We start from the raw sequence: 27909 nt of genomic DNA, 5'->3' as shown, positions 1-27909 counted from the left end.
TGCACTTAAAAAAATTCTCAGTGCCTTATTTTACATGTCAGGGCCCTTGGAGTTCTACCACTGCAGTGTGGAGCTATTTTGAGCTTGTTAAACGGTTAAAAAGTAGAGTTTTTTTTGCATGAGCAACTCTATGCCCCTATGGCAAGCATTATAAGCCTGTTGGGAGCAACAGCTAAAAGCTTAGTATTTCAGAATGCTGAGGAAAAACAGATGGGGGCTATTTGACGAAGGTTTGTACTCGTTATCATGTTTTACACCATTTTACACCAGCTTTCTCCTTTAATCTTACATGGGCCCCATCACGGACATCTATGTGTGGGAGCAGCATGGAACCTGTGGACAAAACCTTCTGAAACCCACACAGACCCCACATCAGCATATTATCTTTCATACTGTCTATCATACTGTCTTTTGTGAATCTTCACAGCAGTGTGAAGGCCAATGATAGGCTTATTGGTTAACAGCTCTACCTGCCAGGAGACGTTTCCCGTGCGCTTCAGTGGAGGAATGTCGGTCACTGCTGTCACGGTAACGGCCAGACGCTGATCGCAGGAGTCGTAATCGAAGACGACGTCCAGCGTCCCAAACTGCGCTAAAGGCTCTGGTTCATAACCCTTCGGGAGGTGAGCAGCCGAGCCACGAGCCGAGAGATTCTGCAAAAAAGGAGGGAAAAAGAAAGAGAAGCAGAGATAAAAACATATAAAAACAGTAATATCCCTCTTTTTAACACACACTAAGCTCTCGAGTCAACTGTCTGTGATGTCACTTTACTTGGATGGTGCATTGTAGCTGCATCATAGATGCTCACCAAGCAATTAACTAACAAACAATTAAATATCTATAAAACATCTATTTATCCTCTTAACACGCCCTGGCCCGCCGGCGGGCCAGAAAAATATGATATTTAATATCTGGCTGTGTTTATGAATAGTTATAGGTTCAATATAGACACCCAATATACCATTTTAGCCTATTTAGCTGTATCTCCTTTCAGAAAATAAACATTTAGGGCGAAATATGCCTTGGTTATGAAAATATTAAATCATAATTTTCATATTTCCGTTTATCGGACGTCCATATTTGATAGAATGCATGTTATACACCATTCGAACCGTCTGGCTCTCCGGATTCGTTTTAGTGTAGGATGTACGGTCACTGATTTAGAGCTGAAAGAGCGCGTTGCAGCGCGTGTTCAGAGTTGAAAAATGCATTAAAAAAATAATAGAAAATCTGAAAAGCGCCTAAACATTTTCCTGGTTTTTACCATATTTTGGCCATTACATGTTCAATTGAATAATTAAAATGCCTTAAATGAATTGTGTAAAGGCTTCTAAGTAATATTAATTCATAGAATTGACTCTAAATAATTTAATATTGGAGTGATAAGCCTTAAAATGTGAGTATGTAATTTCAGGCGGAAAATGGTAAAAATAGGCTTGGAGCTTAAGAGGTTAACTGAACTCCCAGCTCAAACTAACCTCAACATTACCCGTGAATCAACCACAAAACCTAGCCAAAACCATAAAATTAACTTAAAAATGAACTTAAATCTAACCCTAAACCTAGCTTTTAAAAGTTCAGAGGTTAAGGTTAGGGTATGGGGATAGTGTTGTATGTAGGGTTGCATTCAATAGAAAATCATTCGGAATACATTTAAATAAGCGTCTATGAAGCATTAATAACAGACCATCTAAGTAAAGTGTTAGCCAGTCTTTATCAGTGATGCCACAGCCAACCGACAGTGGCCAGGAGCCAAAGTGAGCTAAAATACAGCTCTGGAAAAAAATAAAAGACCACTCAAAACTGATGAGTTTCTTTCATTTTACCAAATTGAAAACCTCTGGAATATAATCAAGAGGAAGATGGATGATCACAAGCCATCAAACCTCAAGCTGAACTGCTTGAATTTTTGCACCAGGAATAAAGGCATAAAGATATCCAAAAGCAGTGTGTAAGACTGGTGGAGGAGAACATGATGCCAAGACGCATGAAAACTGTGATTAAAAACCAGGGTTATTCCATTGATTCCAAATACTGATTATTTCTGAACTCTTTAAACTTTATCAATATGAACTTGATTTCTCTGCATTATTTAAGGTTTGAAAGCACTGTACTGTTTTTATTATTTTGACTATTTCTCATTTTCTGCAAATAAATGCTCTAAACGACAATATTTTAACTTGGAATTTGGGGGAAATGTCAGTAGTTTAAAGAATAAAACAAAAATGTTTATTTTACTTAAATATATACCTATAAATAGCAAAATTAGAGAAACCCATTCAGAAATTGAAGTGGTCTCTTAATTTTTTCCAGAGCTGTAGGTGGGTAGAACCGACAACCATCCTCCTCCTCCACTACTACTTCATATCAGCGCTGTGTGGGTGTCTGTTAACAACATAATAGAACTGGCCTCATGTTCAGTAGTGCTGAAATAGCAGCAAGACCATGCTAGCCTCCATCGAGTCCGACGTAGCGAGAAAACAAAACCCACCTCTGGGCTGAGAACGGCCGTGCTGTCGCTGGGGACGTCCTCCTCGTAGCCCTTGTTGAGAAAGCTCTCGGTGTCGTGGCCAGCACTGCCTTCGCTGGGACACTTGGCCGTGTAGCTGTGCAGTGGACTGTTACTGCCATGAGACAGGTCACACTTCGCATCTCCGAGATCGGAGGGGGTGCAGGACATCCGGGGCGAGCCGTCCTCGTCCTGATATGGTGGCGGCTGAAGCTCATCTAGAGGAGGAGTCCTCCTCATTCTCTGGATACAGTTCACTACACACAGAAATAGATAGAAAGAGAGAGAAATTATAGCTTTTTATAAAGTTTTTATTGATAAAACTAATTATTAAATGTTGCACAGCTCTTTCAAATCAATTTGGATACCTCAATACCTTGTGGAAACTCTAGTTTTAGAATTAATATATAGGATGTGCGTTAGAGTTCAAGTTACCAGTCAAGATCAGGTTGTTATTTAGCAATTTTCCACCAAAAAAACTCTGGTTCTTGAACCAGTTCTGTTCAGCAAACCAGCCCGTTTATCCACCAGTTTTAGTGGAATCATCAAAACATCATATCATATGTCATTTCTGTTTCTGTTTCCCGCTGTGAACAAATGTTCCTGGTTCTGAAATCTACTTTTTTTAGTAGATTTCTACCAAATTTTAGTTCCAAATTGGTGGAAAAGCGATAATTGTTGACATACACCACCTAGATAAGGCTGTTCCTCCTTAAAACCCAACATCAGAACAGTGAAACTTGTGAGGGAAGCTACAATGAGACTAACAATTACTTTGAATGAGCTGCAGAGTTCAGTGGCTGAGACTGGAGTGAAGGTGCATTGTGTCTTCCACAGCACACACCATCCAAACAAACCATGAAGCATGGTGGTGGCAGTATCATATGGCAGAGATGTTTGTCTTAGACTGGGAATCTTGTTAAAACTAAGAGAACATGGGGCATGTTCTCTCACAACAAGGCCAACAATCACTTTGAAGGAGCTGCAGAGATCAGTGAATGGAGTTTAGACTGGAGAGAAGGTCAGCTACTGTATCAGTAGTATAGTAGGAATGCACCAAAAACCCAAAGAGCATGGAAACCCATTAACCATCTATAAGATCAAGGTTTCCCAAGACTAATGTTTGTGTTGTGATCTTTTAAAGAGGCTCTACAGAGAGGCTCTACAGAACCTTAGATAAAGCAAAGACAACATAATGTAGAAAAACTGACAGAACAAGGGGCATGTCCTCCATCAACGAGGCCAACAATCACTTTGAAGGAGCTGCAGAGATCAGTGACTGGATTTGAGACTGGAGAGAAGGTGCACCAATCAGCTACTGTACATCAATAGTATAGTAGGAATTGCACCAAAAACCTGAAGAGCATAGAAATCCAATATCCATCTATCAGAATAAGGTTTTCCAGGTTTTCCAGGGTTAATGTTAGTGTTGTCATCTTTTAAAGAGGGTCTACAGAGAAGTGCTAAAGAACCTCAGATACCAGCTCCTTGCTCTAAGGAGTGGAATATGAAAAGTCTATTTTTTACAGTCTATGCACATCTCTGCTCCCGAAGGTCTGCGAGTGAATGAGTAGGGCTTTAATCTCGGTGTGAAATGAATTCCAAACATGTCTACGCCGAAGAAGCATCTCGGGAGTATGCCTCTGTATTTCCTTCTGCTTACTCTACCATCCCTACTGAATGATTTGTCCAAAGCCATGAGGAAAAACCTGGAAAAACCTGGAAAAACCTTTCCCAGAAGCAGCCTTACGGAAAAAACACCAGTGTCTGTTCATAAAAGCAACGAGCCTCCCAGACAGCGCATTACATAACCTGGAAATTATGAAGTAACACAATCTCTGGGTGGTCTTGAAAAGTGACATCATGCGGCCCAAACCCGCAGTTTCGCACACTCCGGACGACGGGGTAACGTTCCCGTGGACTGGAACGGCTTTTAAAACACTCCCGACACAGAGGGGGAAATAGGCTGTTGCCATGGTAACCCAGAGCTGCGGATCAGGATGAAGGCATGTTTAGTGACCTCATACATTAAATGTCATCTGGTCTCCATTACTTCTGTGTAGTCGTCCCCCCTCCGCCACACTCTTATGCTCGTTCTTCTTTTGTCTTCTCTCGCTCTCTCTATCTCTTTCTTGGTTCTGGCTCTGATTTTATACAGGCTAATAAAATTAACGGCGCCCACGTCACGGCTAACCATCTAACCACACAGCCACTGCGCCCACTTTGCTTTCAGAGAACCAAAGCACAAACTGTGAAGGAATGATCTTCTCCTCTTTTAGCTCACTAAACACTGGTGTCGCAAAGGTGGTCCTGAAATGGTAGAGTGATCATCACCCTCAACACTCTCTCTACCAGCTGAGATAATTGTAACCTTTTCAACTTATGCTAAGGAAAAACAAACAAACAAACCATCAAACTAATGCCCCCAAAAAATTCTGGATACCCTATAAGTCTACCCGCAAGTTTGTTGACCAGCATTTGTACTTGTACTTGTTACTTGACACCTCTGATCATCACACTGTTTGCCCAGCCTGATTCTGATGGTGCTTCAATATGACCATCTAGTGTAGAGCATGTCCAGCATGACCAGCAAGACCAAGCAAGTCAGCCAGTACAACCCAATGTTTCACCAGCAGGATACATTTATTAAGAGTTGACCATCATGACCAATTGATTACATTGGTTGATCAACATGACCACACTGGTTCAATAGTATCATCACATCACAGTGTGGTTCTGTAGGTCCACCAGTATGACCAGCCTGACCAAACTAGTCAACTAGTATGACCAGCTTTTGATGACCAGTTAAGATTGAGATTGAGATTTACTCAAATAAAAAGCAATGCTTTTAAAGAGCCACTAAATCTTAAACCATCAATAAAACCCTAAACCATCTTTTTCATTAATAGCTGAAATGTGTTCCTTTGAAGTACTAAAATACGCCATTTCTGCTCCTCAAAAGGTCTCATTTCATAGTTTTTTAATCCATTTTATAATGTCTAGATGTATGGACTGATTTTGGCTCTTGCTCATGAATATTCATCCCCCCCCCAGTCAATTTCACAGCTCTAAAACTCAAGGGACAAAATGCTTTCAGAGTTGCATTTTGTAAACATCTTCTTTGACCGGTGTTCTTTCGAGTTGAACTGCTTTGTCAAATTGTGCTTCCCTAGTTAGAAAGAGTTTTGTAAGTAATGTAGAGTTGCTTATAAAAGATAGCTAATGCTAACTAGCTCTGTAAACAGAGTAGACAGAGCTGTTAGCTTCTCCTTAGCTATAGCTCCTAATGCTGCAGCCCGGGTTCAGCATCGCCTGTAGTCACTGTTTGATGTAGACACCCTAACAACGCTCTGAACAATTCGAATTTCTGAGGCTTTTTTTTTTACTAGCTACTGCAGCCCGTGGACGTTGAGAAACAACTTCATGTGCAGCATCATATACAACTCAAAAAGACCTGTAATATTTCACAAAGAACAAGAAAAAGTGAATTTGACCTTTAAAAAACGCTTTTATTGTGGTAAATTCTGCCTCTGTAGCGCCCAGTGCACAGGTTCAACTGTGCTATAGGTGTGAATGATGTGTCTGTGTACTCTGGTCTGGAACACTGCTGCTGCTACTGCAGCTCAGCCAATCAGCTCTCCCTCCTGCCCTGCCTCTAAACCCATACATCAGCCAGTGTTTGTCCCAAACTATACCCCTCCCATTTTTTAGCCTTTTTCAAATTTGAGCTGAGATTCAGTGGATTCAGCAAAAATCAGGGGGTTCAGTACCCCTTTAAACCGCAATAAGCATCTAAAGGTAGGTGCCATTTTTTGTTGAACTGCTTATACCACAAGATCTGTCAGTATTTAAAAGCATCGTTTGATATAGTAAAGATGAAGCCCAGTGGGACGTCCTCAAATGAGAAGCTGGGGCCTGAAGCACAAACCGAACTGGTTCTGGGTAAACGGTCCCAATTGGGACAGACTCACACCGCCCTTCGCCTTGCTTGCTGTTGAGACTCGCCTTTGATCAAAGATCTGCCTCCATTTTCAACCCGGGGCTGTTAGAGTGAGGCGGGGGCGATCGAGTGAAGACTCTCTTCTCTCTCCCTCTAATTGGGGCTGTTGCTTTCTTTCAAAAGCAAAGAGAAGAACATATCCAACATGTCCTCCAGCCAAACCCTCTCACTGAACTGCCGGGTCAAAAATAGGTCAGAGCCGCAGAGGGTGGAGAACCAGTCGACCAGAGAACATCTCCACCTGCAGCACCTGCGCTAAAACTGCACACTCTCTCCGCTTTTAGACTCTTTGGCCCGTTTTTCTGCGCTAGAAATGCGCACCCTCTCTGCTTTTAGACTCTTTTGCCCCGTTTTTCTGCGCTAGAAATGCACACCCTCTCTGCTTTTAGACTCTTTAGCCCTGTTTTTCTGCGTTAGAAACGCGCACTCTCTCCGCTTTTAGACTCTTTGGCCCGTTTCTGACACCTAGCGTTCAAACTTTGAATCTCACATTATAAAAACCTGCTTAACAGCGGACCAACTTTCATTCCATTTCTAAAATACTCCGCGGGCCGCTTCAAAAAAGGAAACGGGCCGCAAATGGCCTGCGGGCCGTAGTTTGGACACCCCTGCTATAGGCACTGTGTTACCTTGCATTCCAAACACCTAATTATGCAAATAAGATCTGTTCTAAATGGCTGACGTGTACTAAGCCTGAGTGGAGGCGGAGCTAAAGTGATGTAGGCTGAATATATTTGCGACTTTACAAAACTGAACAAATACTACTGATGGGGTTGATCTGACAATTAGTTCAGTAATGATCAATACTGATACAAATTCCAAGAGCTATTTAGTTTTTTTTCTTTTTACTAATTTAACAAAATAATTATTATAATTTTAATTTATTTTATATAATATATTTCAAACTTTTTTCTAATTTAGCTAGGCCAGTTTTCCCACCCATTCACTTGCTACCTCAGCTGTATATCCCCTATTATCACTATTAATGCCACAACACAAAGCAGGTAGCATCACAGCATGCTTGGAGGAAAGCGCAGCGACCCGGTTCTGATACATCAGCTCACAGACACCTTGTGCTGATCGACATCACCCTAGGAGTGATGTGGGGAGAGAGTGCCACCTACCCACCCAGAGAAAGCAAGGCCAAACGTTTACTCAGTTACAAGGTTAAGTTGCTGTAGCTTTCTAACCTCTGGTCCTCCTTCATGTGAGCTATGTTTACATTACCAGGCTGAAGTGACTCAAATCTGATTTTTTTGCTCAATGTGGCTCAGATCTGATTTTTTTCATGGTTGTGTGAACGTGCCAAATCTTTTTTTTTTTTTTATCACTTTCACATGTGGTCTTAAATCAGATACATATTGAATCCATGGACATGCGATATTAAAGTGAACGATCAAATCAGAATTCATGCCTTTTTGCTTTTACGCATGCCCTACGTGCTTCTCTCAAGTACCCACACATCTCTTGGTGCAGCTGTGCAGCTGTAGCTGCAAAAACAGCAAAAGCAAACCACCTGGCCTTTTTTCACCTCCTCAAACTGAAAATGAACTGCAGAGCAGCTGTTTACTCTCCACTCCAGCAAAAGATGCTCCACATATGAGCTGCTAACACATCCATTTCTCTTTATAAAGCTACGAGTCGTCTCTTAAATATAATGTTGTTTACTATTATGTTTATACACGTGTCAATGTGCGCAAGTGAGGCGTTTCTGGGAAAGATTCGGATTGGATACTGGTTCGGATGCGTCCCATCTTTAATAAATACTAGGTTGTTTAGCATGCTATGCATGGATCAGATCATTAAACAGAATGTGTGTGTGTGTCTGTGTGTTTGTTTGTGTGTGTGTTCTAGAGCTGTCAACAACACTTATCGCCCGAGGGCCCACGCAACACACACCTGTCAGATGAGAGTCTTTCAGAATGAAATCTGTCATTAAAAAGTGTGTGTGTGTGTGTGTGTGTGTGTGTGTGATGGGGGGGTCTTCAAACATATAACTGAAGAGTGAGAATGATGTGTGAGAGAGAGACAGAGAGCAAAAAGAGCACAACTCATTTATGTGTAAGAGGTGTAAGATCGCCATGGCAACAAAGAGAATTGGCATCAGCAACAGCTTGAGCTCCTCAGAGGTCTTACACACACACACACACACACTTACAAACGCTTGTTTGTGCGTACACACACACACTGTTTGTCTGTGTGGGTAGTGCGTGTAAGAGCAGTCAACTGTGCACCGTGCAGCTTGATTTAGGGTGTGTCAGTGTGTAGTTGCTATCATAACAACGGGAAAAGTACACCTTGTGCGTCATTAAAGCTTGTGCTAATTCTTGTAATTAATCATGGGCGTTTTTTGGGCGTAACATGAAAAAAACCAATCAGCGCGTCACCTCCCATTCCCTTTAAGAGCCAGGTGAGCTCTGACTTTGGCAGATTGCTATTTTAATGGTACAGCTACCTGGACAAAGCTGGGTTTGTGCACTGCTGCATGTTCTTGTGTGCATAACAAATGGGGATTAAATGCATTGGGTGCACATGGCACACCTGTGTTGCCAAGATAGCAATAAACATTTTACTGTTGATGTCTGTCTACGTTGTTTTCAGTCAGTGGTGCACCTGTGTTTTCTGTTGCCGAGATAGCAATACACCAGAAATTTAGCTGAACACACCTCACTTCCAGACCACCACGCCCATCGGTATAGATATATTACAATTACAATACAACTTGCACAGGGGGCAAGATAGTGTGTGTGGGTGTGTGTGTGTGTGTGTCTGAACACGCCTCATCATCTGGCTTCATTTCTGCTACTAACCATTAACCTACTGCACTCTACATCTTTGAAAGTGTGTGTGTGTGTGTGTGTGTGTGTGTGTGTGTGTGTGTGTTTACGTGTGTACAGAAGGCTACTCATCTATTATACAGATAGCCAGAGGCAAAGAGAGAACACGCACACACAGCAGGAAAAATCAAAGAAAAAATTTTAATCGTCATTTTGGTATGTGAAGCTGATGTTTACTAGGGTTGGGACAAAATATCGATAACGAAATATATAATATAGTTTTCCTATATACACAATATATATGCTGAATCAGTTTCTCTGATTTCACCATCTCTAACGTTTTATTGCGTTTTAGCATATATAGCATATATATATATATATATATATATATATATATATATATATATATATATATATATATATAAAATATTACAGAATCACAGTATTGTGATATAGTTATCCTGGGCAACATATTGTGATTGGTTGGCATTCTTCATTGTGGCTACCCAGTGCTGAATGGCTGGTATCGTGGGTACTTACTCCTGATTGGCTATCATTGAGGCTACTGAGTACTAATTGACCATTATTGTGGCTACTGAGTCCTCACTGGCTAGCATTTTGGATACTGATTCCTGATTGGCCAGCACTATGGTTATTGAGTGCTGATTAACCAACACTGTGGCTACTAAGCATTTTGGATACTGATTCCTGATTGGCCAACACCGTGTCTACCAGGAGGCAACTGGACACTATCCTGGCTACTGATTCCTGATTGGCCAGCACTATGGTTATTGAGTGCTGATTAACCAACACTGTGGCTACTAAGTGCTAAATCACTGACATACTGGCTACTGACTCTTCTGATTGGTGGGGGAGATGTTTATTGCACCAGTTTTTTCACACGCTCAGCCAGCGTAGAGATGCATTGGAAATGCTGTTTGTTCTACACTAGTGTGTGTGTGTGTGTGTGTGGGTGTGTGTTTACAGTCTTTCCCACAATGAGAGACAGTGTGTGGAAATGTGCTCCATAAAGTGTGTGTGGTTCTGTCAGATATCTGCTATTTGACCATGAACTAAACTCAGTGCACCCTGACATCAGCCTGCTGAAGATCAACCACACATGAGCTCTTTTATTAAAAACATGTTACAGTGGAATCTGTCTCACACACACACACACACACACACACACAATCTCTCTTTCTCTTCCTCTCTCTCTCTCTGAAGTGCCGGGTTATTTGCCAAGAAGTGAAAAGAGAAACATGAAGACAGATGAGCTGCTTTGAGGAGCAGATTTATTTTAAAGAGATTTTTGCTCTATCTGGTGGTGAACAGAGGTATTGCAGATATTACTGTACACACACATTTAGTTTTTTTCCCATGATTTCGAAGTTTTCTACATTTAAGATTAATACTAAGTCTTCCAAACTATGATTAAGAACATACAGGATTAATTAATATATATTATTTATATGTTTTATATTTTTGATTCTTCAAAGTAGCACCTCTTGCTTAGACAACAGCTTTGCACATCTTTCGCAGGATTTTCTCAGTCAGTTTTATGAGGTAAAGTCAGGCTTTCAGTTAACAGCTGTGCTGAACTTCAAGAGTCAATAGTTAAATTACTTGAATTTCTTGTCTCTTAATAAAGTGTTTGAGAGCATCAGTTATAAAGTTGTGAAGAGGTAGAGTTACAGGTATACAGTGAACAGCTCTATTTGAGTAATGTTCTAATACATATAATGAGAAGCAAGAAATACTCAACTAATTAAAAATATGGATGACTGTAAAAAATGAAGGTCATTTAATCAAAAATCTATAATTTTGAAAGTATCCTCAACGTCAGTCGCAAAGATCATCAAAAACGTTAGATGAAACTGGCTCTTATCAGGACTGCCTCAGGAAAGGAAGAGCAAGAGTTTCCTCTGTTGCACAGGATATGTTAATCAGAGTTACCAGCCTCAGAAACCGCAAGTTGACAGCTCCCCAATAAAGTGCTTAGGTACTTAAAACCTCTGCACTGTGCTGTATATCAATTCTGGGGCAGAAAAATGTATACAGCTCCGGAAAAAAATAAGAGACCACTTAAAAATTATGAGTTTATTCAATTTTACCAAATTCAAAACCTCTGGAATATAACCAATAGGGAGATGGATGATCACAAGCCATCAAACCAAACTGAACTGCTTGAATTTTTGCACCAGGAGTGCAGGCATAAAGTTATCCAAAAGCAGTGTGTAAGACTGGTGGAGGAGAACAAGCCAAGATGCATAAAACTGCGATTAAAAAACAGGGTTACTCATCCAAATATTGATTTCTAAACTCTTAAAACTTTCTTTGCATTATTTGAGGTCTGAAAGCTCTGCATCTTTTTTTATTTCAGCCATTTCTCATTTTCTGCAAATAAATTGCAATATTTTTTTTTTGTAATTTGGTAGAAATGTTTTTCTGTAGTTTATAGAATAAAACAATAATGTTCATTTTATTCAAACATATACCTATAAATAGCAAAATCAGAGAAAATGATTCAGATTTTTTTGTCAGAGCTTTATATATGTACCATATGGTTTAAGACATGTATTTTTCGTAGCAGGAATGGCTGATTTTTGCCAATGTACCTTATTTTTCTATGTTGGTAAAAGCATATGTATGTGTACTTCCTCAAAAAAAAACTAATAAAATATGGCTTTTAACTTACATGGAAAAGCTGGTTTGTGTATAAATAAATAAAATAAAAAGAAAAACATTCCACAACTGTGATGCATCTACTCACCATCTTCTGCTGAGGCCTCACTGCTGTAGCCGTCGTACTCCGCCGCCAGGGGGCAGTATTTCTGCCGAGTGTCCCAGCCGTAGCCCTTGTGGTGGCGGATGCTGGCCCCTGTGCAGCCACCGCGGAGACCCTGTGAGCGGGTCACAGCCTCCTGATACTGACCCATCACCTCATCATCACTGTCTGATGAAGAAGCCTGAAAATCAGTCTCCCCATAACCTTTATCTGAGAGAGAGAGAGAGAGAGAGAGAGAGAGAGGGAGAGAGAGAGAGAGAGACACAGAGAGAAATAAGCAATGTAAGACTCTGCAGTGGACACTAGAGGGAAGCAGAGATCAGTGATCATGTCACAGAAGCATCACAACAGCATCCAGGTCTCTTAGCTCCTCGTTAACCTCTGTATGGAGGCCCACATTTCATTACTAATGAGATTTACATAATATGTAACATGTCCTACTATGTAACCCTGCACTGCAAAAATATACTGAAAAAAAAATATATATAAATAAAATAAAATACTGTTTTTTGATAAATACAGTAATACTATGATTATCAATGCTTTATTCATAGTATTACTGTAAATTGATGATATCAGATGCCCCTCTCTTACAAAAAAAAGCCCTTTACTGAATTACTAAAATTTATGTTTGGGCACATAGCCTTAATGAGTAAAACACATTTATCATTGGCTTCTGGCATTATATGTATATTTGCATATTGGGGGTGTCTTCCGGTCACTGACGCTCACCTTCTATGTGTAGTCATTTCCTCTGGGGTGCCTTCTCTATTAGTAGATCTACTATCAGGTGTATATCTTATTTAACGGTTGACTGCCTGGCCTCACCTTCAGTGTTGAAGCCTGTAAGAGCACGTTACCCCTTTCTCTGCTGCTACTTACCATATATTTTGCACTATAAGGCGCACTGGATTATAAGGCGCACTATCAATAAACGTCTATTTTCTGGTCTATTTTTATACAAATGGCGCACAGGATTATAAGGCGCATTTTAGGCAACATAAGTAACTAGGATCTAGTAGTAGGAACAGTGGTGTCGCCATGTTTTCCTTCAGCAGGTTCGAGACCTGTAAAGCTAAGCTAGGCTATGTAAACAAGATGAGTCAGACAACTCAAACGAGTGCTGGATATTAATCTACAGCATTTCTCTCTTAAAAGCTGTTTATTTTGTGTGAGAAAAGCTCTTTCGTTTATTTACAGTAAGCTTAGATGTACAGATTTCCACTAAAGCTGGAGAATTAGCATTAGTGGCTAATGCCGCCTGACAGCGCTACACTGAGAAACCCTTAGTGTTCCAGTAAGCCCCATTGATATTAGCTAACGGCCCTTATAAAGGTTCGTATCATGTAGCTTGTTTTAACACGGTAAACATGCAGGTTACAGTCTGATAATTGGCAAAGAGCTAACGCTCAGCAAGGTTAGCAGATAAAGCCAATGCTGCTGGAAAACTAAACTGATACTCTTGCATAACTCTTACTCTTGCTCTACTTCAGCAGAGTGGCTTTACTGCTCCTTAATACCTGATTGATACAATTCTTACTTAAGGCGCCTTGATGATTTTTTTGAAAAAATTAAGGATTTTAAGTGTGCGAAAAATACAGTACGCAGAACAGTGCCATGAGGAAATCATCTGTTAATGTTTGGTCATTAAAATTCTAAGAGAATAGATGGATCCAATTTACAGTACTAAATAAAACTACTACTTTTTCTTTTTAATGAATGGTAAGGAACTGTGAAAATTATGATAAACTGGACAATCTGCTGCCAGGATTACTGTAGTACTGTAGCTTTACATAGAATTTTTAAAATTAATTTTTCAATAAAGTACTGTTTCCATTTTAGGGTTTAAGTGATTGAAGGAACAGTTCAGTAAAAAAAGTTTTACTTTTACATTTTACATTCATAGCATTTAGCTGATGTTCCTATTCAGAGCCCCTTCCAAAGTTATACAAATTACAGAAGTAAGCCAATGAAGTGTTAGGAGTCTAGCCCAAGAACTCATATTGGTGTAGCACAGCGTTCAGTGACCTAGTCTCCCACACAATGTGGTGGTTAGCTCACTGGCAGGTGGTGGTGTTATCCACTGCTTCACACCAAGTTAAACAAAAGTGTGACGATAAACTAAGCCCTAAATTTGGTTCATAATACTGAGCTCAGAATATGATATTTCTCATCATCAAAATAAATGACTATCATATTCAAGTTGTTGCGTGTTCTAGCATGCTAATGAGACTACAGCAGGGAGGAGTGAGGGATGCATGCATAATGGAAAAACATGCACGAGTAGGGTGGTGGTTGCAGGACCATGCAAGTCAGCAAGTTGAAGAACCCAAAAACCTTACAAAGTCGTTTTTTAAACAAGAAAAAGAAGAGTCATCCAGTAGAGTTAAGAACAAAGTTGACTGCACCACATTTCAAAAGATTACCAAGATAAAGTAGAACCTTCAAGAACCTTCAAAAACAGCTGACAGGTAAGATGATGGAAACCTCAAGAGCCCAAGAAGCTTCAATTAAGGAAAACCACACAAAGTTGCAGCCCAAGGTTCGAGCCACACTGGAAGAAAGACCACCCATTTATCCATTAGTGCAGAAGGAAATCAGATGGAAAACTTCAACGCTTTCATCGCCTCACCTTTACCGCTCCTTCTGTTTCTCTCTCGCTTACTTCTCCTCTCAGAGAACCTTCCAGCAAAAGAGATGGAGCACTTCACCCTCTCAAGAACACTCCTCTGGCTCTTCTGCGAATCTCTGGGTTTTACTTTAGTGGATCCGTTCTGACCTCTTGGTTTCAGAATCGATTTGCTGTGCTGTTGGTTCCGCCTCAGAGTGGTGTCAGCCGGTTGGGAGAGGTCACTGCCAGTAGAAAAGGTTTCTGTAGAAGGAGCAGAACCTGTAAAATAGTCTGTGGTGTAGGCCTCAGGGTCCTGGGAGAGGCTTGGAGAAACCTGAGGCTTTGGTACTGGCTTGTACAGGTATGGTACAAAGTCCTCAGCTGGACTGGAAGGAGCCCAGGGCTGGGTTTCAAACTTGCTTAAGAAGGTTTCTGAATCTCTTGGTTGGCTTGACAAAGCCTGAGGCTGGGTTTCGGCTACGTCCAGAAGGGTTTCCATGTTTTGGCATTGAGCAGACAAAAGCTCTGGCTGGGTTTCATCAGTTTCCAACCAGGTTTCTGTTTCTGCTTGTAGGGGTTGACCAGACGATGCTTGAGGAGGAATTTGAGTCTCGTCGAGTGAGATCTCCAAGTTTCTGTATTGTGAAAATGAAGACTTTGGCTGGATTTCAGCGGTTTCCATCCAGGTCTCTGCTTCAACATATATAGGTTTACTAGACAAACCTTGAGCAGAAATTTCAGCCTCGTCCTTTGAGATTTCTATGCTTCTGTGTTGAGAAATCAAAGCCTCTGGCTGGATTTTGGCAGTTTCCAGATTCCAGTTTTCTGCTTGGGCTTCTACTTCTAGGGGTTGACCAGTCAAATCTTGGTCTGGAGTCTGGATTTCAGCCTCATCCTGACAAATCAATGAATTCTTTGGTAAGTTGGATAAAGTCTGGGGCTCTATTTCAGAAGTACCCAGGTTGGCGTTTGGATCCTGTGCTTGGTTGATCGAAGCCTGGGGCTGTAATTCAGCGTTTCTGAGGTGGGTCTCCCTCTCCAGGGCTGCTGCCTCCTTTTCTGCTGCCTCTTTCTTGCGGAGTCTCTCCATTTCCTCAGCCTGAACTTTGTGGATGATGGTGTTGACATGCTCAGCGATCTCTCCACTGACTGTAAACGTGACGTCACCCAAAGCGGACGCGATATCGTCCATTGTTTCGGACACAGAGCTTAAGAGGTAGGACATGGAAGGAATGCTGGTCTGGAAGCTTCGGAAAAATGCCATTTTCTGTACGATGAGCTAGTTACTTTTGTTGTGTTACATTACAAATTGTATGACTTTCTAGTTATGTTGGTCTATTCCTTCCTAAAACCTTCTCATTGGAATCTAGCAGTTACTTCACTTATCGTACATTAGTTTATAGTAATAATGCAAGCTCCTAGTTCAGAAGGTACCAATAGTTTGGACACAGGGGATACATATCCTCTGTAAGTGTTTGGTTACAATCTCACCAATGACGGCAAGAACCTTCACAGAAGAATTCTGAGGTCTCCAGTTGATGCATCATTCAGAATCAGAAATCCCAGCCTCATTTCAGTCCTTTATCAGCGATAAACAGCGTGAGATATTTCAGGCTGCAACAGATACGATCATCAGGCACTCATTGTCTTGTAAAGGTCCATGCTAACCACAGGAAATGGCTTGTCCCCCTGGGTAGTCCTGTTACTTTGGCAGCATGCAGGACTGGATGTTGTCCAGAGCCAAAGGGCAAAGGGACAGCAGGATTCTCTTTTGGCAGGATGAAAAGCTCGAGTAGCGTCTGGGACTTCCTTTATTGGCAAGGCGCTGCACAGGACGGATCCGGAAGCTTCATTTAATTAGGGTTTCCCGTCGAGAGTGAAGAGTCACTAAGCATTAGGTATTACAAATAAAAGACACAACACACTCTGTTACATAATACAAACCACACAAAGCCAATGCTTCATTAATAAATAAATAAAATAGCAGTTTATGACCTGCTAACACAAAGCCATTAATATTACAAGCGTATAGATGATAGGATTTACATTAACTTGTTACAATGTATATAAACTAACAGTAAAGTACCGTGTTAATTAAATGCAAAATATTGCTGTAAATGAATGAATTTCAACTTATATAGCGCCTTTCTAGAAACTAAAGGATGCTTTACAATGAACACGTTTTACACACAAGCACATTACACATTAACACTCATCCACACACCGGTGAGAAGCAGCAGCCAATAGCGCACAGTGTACTCTCAACCGGAAACCACCGTCAACCTGGAGGACTGCATAGGGCACTACAGCAATTACCCAGGACAGAGTGCCAATCCATATCTGGGCACACTCATACATACATTTACACACACACTTACACACACACAAACCTACATACATACCACACACTTACACATACACACCAGATCAATGTAGAGTAATCAATTTCTCTGGACAATTTAGAGTATCCAATTTTACCTGATCTCCATGTTTTTGGACTGTGGGAGGACACCGGAGTCCCCGGAGGAAACCCACGCAGACACGGGGAGAACATGGAAACTCCACCCAGATAGGGACTTGAACCCAAGACCCCAGTGCTGGGAGGCGAACGTGCTAACCACTAAGCCACCGTGCCACCCATATAAGTATCCTAATTACAGTTACTAACTGCAAATAGCAATTGATTCCAGGGAATCAGTTGCTTAGTGAGGGACAGTGGTAGTGTGAAAAGCAGTCTTGTGTTATTTTTGTTTTAAAACAAGTGTTCATCACTTGTTCTTTAAGAGAATTTTTTCATTTTAAATGTATATTAATAACAGTGGGTATTCTTGCCTACAAGGGCTACCTTCTCTTGGGCATTCAGTAATATTTTATAATATATATAAATATACACCTGTATAATGATGACTGTGTCTAATCAGCATGTTGATATGCCACTCCTGTGACTGATGGATGGTTTATCTCAGCAAAGAAGAAACTCACAAGCACAGATTTAGACCCAACTGTAAACAAAATTTAAGAGAAAAAAGAAACATAGGAAAGTCTTAGATCTTTAGAAGTTAGAAGTTCAGCTCTTTGAGTTTAGCCTGGCCACAGTATTGTAGGTTATTAGAGCAAGTTACAATTAGGGGTGGGCAATATGGCTCTAAAATAATATCATGATATTTCAGGGTATTTTTGCGATGACGATATACTTGGCAAAATAGGAAAACAGAAAAATAGTTCATTAATTTCAGGAATGTAGTATAATAGTATAACAGTATAATCATAACGTGGCAAAATAAATAATATAGCATAAAATAATATAATGCAGCAAAAAATATTGCAGAATATTTAGTTCATGCATATAAACTGCAAACTAAAACAATTATACAATAAATACACCTAAAGCTTCACAGTAAATAATGGGCTACTTTTAAGACAGAACAGCCCTATTTTCACGATATGGATTTTTAATATCATGATATTTCTGTGTCACGATATATTATATACGATATAATATTGCCCACCCCTAGTTACAATTGTCTTTACTGCAATGTGTGACTGTAACAAAGTAACTGGCATTTAAATGTGTCCCATATACATATAGCTCACAATATAGGGTGATGTCTATCAAAATAAAGTAAATACAAATTGTTGCTTCAAATTTACTGCGTAGATTCTATAGTATGTTTTTACAGCTAGCATTTTAGCACATCAGATTTCCAGCCATTCTAGAAAACAGAAAATTGCCTCACGTTCATGTTTATTGTCTCTTTTCTATTTTCACGCCTTGTGATCTGCGCTGTTAAAATAGCGTCAACGTTTAGGAACAAATCTTCCCTGATATGCATGGTGTTCTGAAAGTTCAGGTAAATATCTGAAGTGTTGATATTTTGGCGGTGGATCCACTGGTACTCCACTGACTAAAATAAACCTAGACAACAGTCAGTCATCCACAGTCCATACCTATAGGTGCTCCCAGCGCTCGTACACCCTCGCTCATTTAACACACACACACACACACACACACACACACACACACACAAAGCACAAACCTGACTTAAACTCAACAATGTACAGAATAAAGAATAAAATAACACTGCTGTTCCCTTAAATGAGCTTAAATGACCTTAAATAGGTCAGTATCCTCTGCTGAGACACACAAAAGCACCACGCTGTTAAGATATGAACGCGCCAAAGTCAGAGCTCACCTGCCTCTTAAAGGGAATGACAATGGACACACTGATTGGTTTATTTCACGCTATGCCCAAAACACACCCACGATTATATAAGAGAATTAGCACATTCATTTTGCATGTTTCTATATATCTAGCTCCTATTATTATCCTTTCCGGGATTTTTTCATGTTATAATATTTTTCAGGAGATATAGCACAGTATTTGGTCTAATAAATGTAATAAATGTCTAAAATATACAGCCTGTCCATAAGGAGACAATCATCAATGTTTGTAATGGTGATACAAAGATGAAGCACAGATGTGTACGAAAGACGCAGTATTTAGCAGGTGCAGGTGCTAATCTCACCAACCACACGTGTACCGACACAGCTGTGTTTAAGCAAATGCCTCAGCTTGTCCTGAAGCGCAAATCCAATCAGCTGAAGCTGAAAAGTAAATCAGATTTAAGCCTCAAACCATACAGAGAGTAATCACAGCAATATCAGCAGCGTGACCGCTTGATCTCATCAGCCACAAATCCGTGAATAGACCGCGCTCCTCACCCGAGCCAGAGTTCATTATAAAGCACCGCCATTCACCTTCTAGAGCTCTGGATTTCTCTACAGAACATGTCCAAGACTAACGTATTTTTCACACTATAAGGTACACCAGATTATAAGGCTCACTATCAATGAACGTCTATTTTCTGGTCTATTTTCATACATAAAGTTCACTGGATTATAAGGCGCATTTTAATAAACACTATAAGGATTTTCTAATTCAGCAGGTCATACTGCTGGGTGGTGGGAGATGGGTGCTAACAAAGTTAAGCTAGGCTAAGTGGATGTTAATCTACACAGATTTCTCTCCTAATTTATTTATTTTTAGGTAAGTAAAGTGCTTGTCCCATGTAGCTTGTTTTAACACGGTAAATCCGCAGGCTACAGTCCAATATACTCCCCTCTAGACGACGAAAGAGCTAGCACGATTAGCGACTAATGCTAATGCTACTCCAGCAGTGCTAGCTGGGGTTAGCAGCAGGCTACAAGCTGATAATACTCACCTCTGAACAGAGAAAAAGCGGTAAGTGGCGGTAATGCTATTGCTACTCCATTTCAAGTTATATATTTACCTTACAGTGTGAAAAATACGGTTTACAGCAAATCTGAAGTTCAGAAATCTGATATATCTAGAGGTAGAGTAGAGTATTTAGAGGGGTAGAGTAGTATTTCAGAGTTTATTCACAAGGTTTTAAGGAATGTGATTTAACTCTCTTGCTGTTAATTCACCTTTACATCTTTGTTGCAATTTAAAGCAACAATTTATATTTCACTTTATTTACCATATTTTTCATTTTTTTTTTTGGACTATGAAGCGCACTTAAAATTCCTTAATTTTCCCCAAATACTTTAGAGCGCCTAATAAGAGTAGTAAAGCTCGGTTACCGAAACACGCAGGGTTCCTCAGTTTAGCAATATCTTTTTTTTTTAGCAATACATTTAGCTAATGTTAATGCTGCTCCTCCCAGCCTTAATGCTGGAGAAACTACACTGAACTCACCCTTAGACAAAATATGGGAAACCTAAGCTTACTGTAAATAAACAGAAGCACTTTACTTCAAAATAAATAAAATAAAAGTTTTTAGGAGAGAAATTAATGTGTAGATTAATATCCAGCGCTGACTTTGAAAGAAAATGTTTTTTTTTTGTTTTTTTAAAGGTCACCTTCCGTCGTTTTTTCTTTCATTTTAAAATGTCTAGTTGTGGTCTCTAGTATGAATGAATGACATGTGAGCCGTTTTTGTAAAAAAAAAAGTGCTCAGGTGTCTCTGTATAGCTCTTTTTTAATGGACTGTTTTAGGGGTGTGTCCAAAATGACCGGATTCCAGCTTTGCTCATGAATATTCATACATGCAAACAGCATGCAAATATCTCTCCTCTGATTGGCTAGGAGCACTGGACGCCCCTCCACCGCTCTGCCGCTCACTGCCTCCCACCTCCTAACTGATGAGCGGTGATGTTGCGTCGCTTCAGCTCCGCCTCTGGGAGTTTCTCGAGCCAAGGTGGGCTGGTCTGTGAGTTTCTGCCTACGTAGGCAGAAAGATAATTCAAAATTCACCCGTTTTTCGGAGGGGGGGAGGGGGGATTTCTTTGCTTAGCTCCTGCAGACAATGGGGGCTGCAAAACAGTTTAATGTGCAGGTGTACACATTCAACTCGGAGAGACCTACTGTATTCCACAAAAAACAAGAAAAATCGGATTTTCGCGGAAGGTGACCTTTAAAGAATTACAGTTTAGTTTATTTAGGTGCTTCCCCCAGCTTCCCCGATAGAAGAGAAACATGGTGACACCCTTGCTCACTTTGCTATTTATAGGTATACATTTGAGTAAAATGAAGATTGTTCTTTTATTATATAAACTACAGACAACATTTCTCTCAAATTCCAAATAAAAATATTGTCATTTAAAGCATTTATTGGCAGAAAATGAGAAATGGCTGAAATAACAACAACAAAAAAAAAGATGCAGAGCTTTTGGACCTCAAATAATGCAAAGAAAACAAGTTCATATTCACAAAATTTTAGGGGTCAAAAATCTATATTTGGTGGAATAACCCTGGTTTTCAATCATAGTTTTCATGCATCTTGGCATTTTCTCCTTCACCAGTCTTACACACTGCTTTTGGATAACTTTTTGCCACTTGCCCACATTTGTTTTATTGCAAAGTGTGATTTCGCAATATCATGCATTCTTTATACCAGCATCCCACTTTGCTTTTACCTTCCCTCTAACATACAAGCGTATATACTAGTATTTTCATTGACACTGCTAATATAAATATAAGAAGAACAAGTGCGATTAATCACAGATTATCACAGAATATTGTTTTCCTAATTAGCTGACACCACTAATTATTTTGTGCTCTGTTCATTCTGATTATATTCTGTTAATGCAAAAGTTGGGGGACTGTATTGCCAAGATAGCAATGCTCTCCCAAAATTAACCAATGCTCCAAAGCCCTGGAGGGCTGTAAACCAGTTTAGCCCATGTTTGGCAGTGGGCATGGTGAACTTTTTGCCCACAGTTACTCTAGAGCCAGTTCATTCGGTCAATGAAGATTATACAAGCGGCAACCAGTGGACATACAGTGATTACATCACCCAGTCACTCTGGCCTGGGTTCAAATATGCATGTTTGGGTAAAGTAGGACACAAACTGTCTAGCAGCTGTGTTTCACCTTGAGTTTCACCTTATTAAGATTACTGGCCATGTTTAAATGATGATTGGACGCATGGAAATGAAGTTAGCGTTATGCAATGCTAATGCTTATGCTATGTATAGTTATGTAACGGTGTGTGTGTGGGCAGTGAAGAGCTGCTGCGACCTGTCTGCAGGGTTTATGTAGGTGTTTCTAAGTGAATGTGGGCCAGGCGGTGTGAAACAGTATGTGTGTGGGGACCACTCTCTGTGTGAGTGTGTGTGTGTACTTGTGTGTGTAGTTGTGTGTGTGTGTGAGAGAGAAAGATGCATTTCAGATTTCACGCTGGAGTGTTATATGATGCGCCTCCATTCAAACTTGGTGTTTGCACTGGATGGAGGTATCAGTTCCCACTAAACAACCCCGAGAGGCCCTGTGATTGACAGGTTAATTGGCTGAACTAGATAGGTTTGCCCCCGCCCTGTCCTGTCCCGCACTGTCTGTTCCACAAGAGCCGCTAACTGGCCCAAATGACTGCACCCACACACTGTGCTACCCAGATGTAATGATGTAAATGAGTCTCTGTACAAGTGTGTGTAGGCACTACCCCGAGGAGCTCTACTATTTCTGTGTGTGTGTGTGTGTGTGTGTGTGTGTGTGTGTTTGTGTGTGTGTGGTCTTGAGTTTTCAGTAAAGTTTAATAGAACTGACAGTATGGCTAAAAATGATATTCTTTATACTAAAATAAAGTTTTCTAAAAATTAGAAATATAATTCAAAACGTACATGTTAATGCGTGCAATTCATCTGGAAACTGTATGTAAAAAATGGTACCACTTTAAAATAAGACTACCTTTATAAAGGGTTTATAAATGGTCTACAATTAGTTTATTAAATGGTTACTAATTAAGTTGTAAATGCCTTAAAAATCATTAATAATCAGTTATAACCAGAGACTGTAAAAAAAGATGGACGCCGTGTCGCCTTTCCCATTCATTCAATGAAAATGAAGCCAAAATCTTCCGCCATGTTGGCGATCCTGAAACCCGAGTCTGCGCAGTAGAGACCAGAGGAGGGAGAAAGACTGTGGAGAGTAGCCTACTCATTTAAATAACTCCGCCCCTGAGGGCTGCCTCACAGTCACAGGCTGCAGAGCGAAGTAGAGTGGAGCTGACGGTCTGTTATTGGTCCCGCCCATAACCAGCCCTTTTACAATAACCACACCTTTTTTGAATAGAGCTGAATAACGTTTAAAAAAAAAACAAATTCTGTGGGGATATAAAAATTTACAATATAAGCAGAGGTTACACTAGCTGCTGCATTTAAATAATGGAGGTAGAATTACAGTATATTAGAAAAAAACGTGATTGAAATTTGTCTGTTTTGCCATTGAAACCTATGGGGATTGGTGGGGTTACACAGCTTTCTGAAACCGAACAGCAGGGGGCGCCCGACCTGTGGTGGCTTCACTTTTGAGAGGCGATGCTCTCTCCAGCTATACACAGTCTATGGTTACAACACATACGTAGAAAGGGCAGCAATATAGATGGCTGTGGGTTCACTATTTGGCAAACAACAGGTCTACGTACATTTCTACGTATGGGTTATAACTGATTATTAATGATATTTAAGGCATTTACAACCTAATTAATAACCATATCCATTTATAAAAGGTAGTCTTATTTTAAAGTGGTACCGAAAAAATGTATTTCTAAGTGCTATTTTAGTGATCTATAGGCGAACCACGCACCATGTAGCTTGACTTACGCTGCATTTACACTGATGAGTCGCAACAACGCACAGCGATGCGTCCCATTCATTTTCAATGGGAAGCGTCAGGTCTGATGCGTCGAGTCAGGGGGATGCGATGTGATGCGATGAAAAGTTGAGCCGAAGTAAAATTTATGCAAATGAAACCATCCAATGTGATGTGTCTATCCAATCAGAGAGCAAGTGTTTGCCCCATACGCGTCCTCAGTGCAGTGTATGAAGACATTTTCGTTCCGCTTTCTAGCATTTCAGAGAAGCATTCCAGAGAAGTTTCAGGCTTCCCTGTCCTTTAAGTTAAATCTCTGCCGATTTAAAGGAACACTGATCAGTGTAACACAGCGTGGAAAAAGGTTGCAGAGATTGTTGGGGTCTCTGGTGGGTTTTTTAAATATTAATAGATATGTTTCACTGGCATTAAATTAAATAAAAGTTGGGTTTGTGCACTGCTGTGTGTTCTTTTGTGTGCGTAATGAGTGGGGGTCGACATGCATTGTGCACGTGCAGCACGACTGTGTTGCCAAGATAGCAATGAACATCTTACTGTTGACTGTAGTCAGGGTTTTAAACAGTCAGTGGTGCACCTGTGTGTTCCGCTGCCAAGATAGCAATAGACCAGAAATGTACCTAAACACACCATTGATATTTAAACGATGTAGGTGCAAGGCGTAAAAAAAATGTGGCTGTGGACTGGGTGTAAGATAGTAATAAGCATAGTGATGCTGTACGATACTATACTATACTATACAATAATGTTATTTAATTGCTGTCTAGCTCTAATTGACAGTTCTATGAACTGAAATGCACTTATTTATTCTTTTATTTATTTATTTATTGGAAAACTTGAGCAGTAATCTGCTGTACTGAGGGCAGTGAGTGATGTACATCAGTTATTCAGAGCAAGTGTCTCTGCTGGGAAGACATGGGGAGGTTTGAAACAGCAAATATTGAACAGAAAGTCTCTCTTAATCAGTAAAAAATGAAAATAAATGAGTGTGGATTCTTGTGTGTACTGAAGTCAGTTTGTATAGAACTATGTTTTTTTTTTTTTAAGGGACATATTTGACCTTTTTTTTTGCACAAGTTAGAACAGGTCTATGGGTTATATACAAAACATGGGCATGTATAAAACCACCCTTGCATCACCCCTAACTCTTCAACCCACACCAGAGCCCCACCCATTAGATTAGTTAAAGGTCTGCCATTTCTCTCATTTTGGTTGAGAATTTTGGACAGTACAAAGCAGAATTAGCAAGCAGACTTTGTCTGAGAGAAGAATCTATAACTACTGTCCGTGACAACTACTTTCAAATAATGAGTCTAGTGCTTCTATCGCAGATAAGCATGAACTAGCTTGTTTGTGTTTTCTAATTAGTGTAAAAAGAAATATAATAATATGTCCCCTTTAATGATAAGTGTGAACAGGATCTGGTTAAAAGTTAATACCAGGTGTAAACAGGCTTAAGGAAAGATGACAGGACAGGTGGGGTCAGTAAAGTATTTGGATGCTGTAAGAAGAAAGGTAGGTGGTTTGTAGACTCGTACTCCCTCACCTGGCAGTTCCTTGCTCTTCCTGTAGTGGTCGTGTGGTCGTGGAGCAGCGTTCTCGAGTGATAGCTTGTTATTGAGGTACAGGAAAATGAGGATCATAAGAAAGGCAAAAACCCCGACAGCAGAGAGGAACCCCAGAGCTTCAGGAGAAACTGGAGAGAGAGAGAGAGAGAGAGAGAGAGAGATCGAATAATTCAATATAGTTCAGCAATGCATGCCAGGACAATCTATAACAGCTACAATGACAGCAACATTGAGATAAGAAAGGGCAAATTAAATTTTCTGGTCTCTGGAATCAGAGCTGGACAGAGCGAGCCAAACCGTATCTCAGTAACTGAATCATATTCGCCATGCCTGACGGAACGAACTCCACATCAGACTGAGACACACTTCCCTTCTAATAAACACAACGAACAACAGACGCTGAAGAATAACACAGTCATTCATCAATCAGTAAGAAACTGTGATGCTCTATAATGCATCATGAAGGTAATACGATCCACTCATTCACATTCATCTGACAGGCTGTAATATACTACATGAAGCATAGGGGGAGCTCTATAATGCTCTATAATGTTCATAAGATCAACACACTCTTTTTGACAGACCATAATACACTACGTAAAGAATAGGGGGCACTATATAATACACTATAATGTTCATAAGATCTACACACATTATTACAGACTGTAATACATTGCAGGAAGATCCACACACTAATTCTGACAGATTGTAATATACTATATGAAGTATAGGGGGAGCTCTATAATGCACAGTAAATGCTCATAAGATCCACAGGCGCATTCTGACAGACTGTAATATACTACAGAAATCACAGAGGGCGCTTTATAATGCTCTATAATGTTCATAAGATCCACATACTCATTCTGACAGACATTCATTACAGACTGTAATACACTAAAGAAATAACAGGGGCTGCTCTATAATGTTAATATGGTCTACATACTATATCTGACAAACTGTAATACACTACTGAGAGTGTAGGGGATGCTCTATAATGCACTGCAATGTTTATAAGATCCACATACTTATTTTGACAGACTATAATACAATACATAAAGCATAGAGGGTGCTTTAAAATGCTTTATAATATTTATAAGATCCACACACTCACTCTGACAGACTGTAATACGCTGCAGGAATCATAGGGGGCACTATATAATGCTTTATAATGTTCATAAGATCCACATACTCATTCTGACAGACTGTACTACACTAAAGAAATAACAGGGGCTGCTCTATAATGTTAATATGGTCAACCTACTATATCTGAAAAACTATAATACACTACTGAAAGTGTAGGGGATGCTCTATAATGCACTGCAATGTTTATAAGCTCCACATACTAATCCTGACAGACTGTAGTAAACTACATGAAGTGTAGGGATGCTATATAAATTCTCTATAATGTTCATAAGATCCACACACTTATTTTGACAGACTATAATACAATACATAAAGCATAGAGGGTGCTTTAAAATGCTTTATAATATTTATAAGATCCACACACTCATTCTGACAGACTGTAATACACTATAGGAAGTGTAGGGGTGCTATATAATGCTGTATAATGGTTATAACATCCACAAACTAATTTTGACATACTGTAATACACTACATGAAGCATAGAAGGTGCTCTATAACACACAGTAATGTCAATAAGTTTCACACACTCATTCTGACAGAGTGTAATACACTATAGAAAGCATAGAGGGTGCTCTATAATGCTCTATAATGTTCATAAGATCCACATACTCATTCCAAAAGACTGTAATACACTACAGGAAGCATAGGGGATGATCTTTAATGCACAGTCATGTTCATAAGATTCTGACAGACTGCAATACACTACAGGAAGTGTAGGGGGAGCTGTATAATGCTTTATAATGTTAATAAGATCCATTTACTCATTCTGATAGACTGTAACACACTACAGAAATCACAGGGGGTGCTCAATAATGCTCTATAACGTTCATAGGATCCACATACTGATTCTGACAGACTGTTATAAACTACAAGAAGCATAGAGGGTGCTCTATAATGCCTTATAATGTTAATATGATCAACACATTCATTCTTACAGACTGTAGTAACCTCTCTAGTGTCCTCTAATGGTAATATAATTGACTCACTCATTCTGATAGATTGTAACACGCTACAGGAAACATAGGGGGTGCTCTTTAATGCTATGTAATGTCTAGCTAACCCAGAGAGAGAGTGAAAGAGAGAGAGAGAGAGAGAGAGAGAGAGAGAGAGAGAGAGAGAGAAAAAGAGAGAGAGAGAGAGAGAAAGAGAGAGCGCAATACACACGCAAATGTAGACAGACAGATGGTGTGTGTCTCTAGCACTCGGTTAAACCCATAACAGAGCTGGACATGCATCTTGTTGGAGTGTGTGAATTATTAAGAGGCAATCCCATCATCCTCCCTGTCTCTCTCTGCCGTCACAGCCTCAGACCAACAAGGTCAAAGGTTAAACCCATTTCCGCTCGGAGCTAAGCTATTAAACCAACGACACGAGTGAGAGAGCGT

The 27909-nt window shown here is 40.1% G+C and overlaps 2 protein-coding genes across 3 annotated transcripts in view; both read right to left on the bottom strand.

Moving 5' to 3' along the window:
- syt14a (synaptotagmin XIVa) overlaps positions 1–27909 on the bottom strand; it is a 66608-nt gene that overhangs the window by 20813 nt on the left and 17886 nt on the right. For both annotated transcript variants that reach the window (XM_049481538.1, XM_022685067.2), the window contains exons 2-5: positions 25360–25509; positions 12057–12281; positions 2492–2766; positions 471–653 (exon numbers count right to left, since the gene is read on the bottom strand). In XM_049481538.1, coding sequence (XP_049337495.1) covers positions 471–653; positions 2492–2766; positions 12057–12281; positions 25360–25509 — 833 coding nt within the window. The remainder of the gene's footprint in view (positions 1–470; positions 654–2491; positions 2767–12056; positions 12282–25359; positions 25510–27909) is intronic.
- LOC111196040 (uncharacterized) lies at positions 12988–17525 on the bottom strand. The gene has a single exon (XM_022685068.2). It carries the CDS (start codon positions 15944–15946, stop codon positions 14669–14671), a length of 1278 nt encoding a protein of 425 aa, XP_022540789.2. The 5' UTR covers positions 15947–17525; the 3' UTR covers positions 12988–14668.

This window comes from Astyanax mexicanus, chromosome 7 (genome assembly GCF_023375975.1).
Source record: "Astyanax mexicanus isolate ESR-SI-001 chromosome 7, AstMex3_surface, whole genome shotgun sequence".
Taxonomy (NCBI): domain Eukaryota; kingdom Metazoa; phylum Chordata; class Actinopteri; order Characiformes; family Acestrorhamphidae; genus Astyanax; species Astyanax mexicanus.
This window is presented reverse-complemented; position numbering and strand designations above follow the sequence as displayed.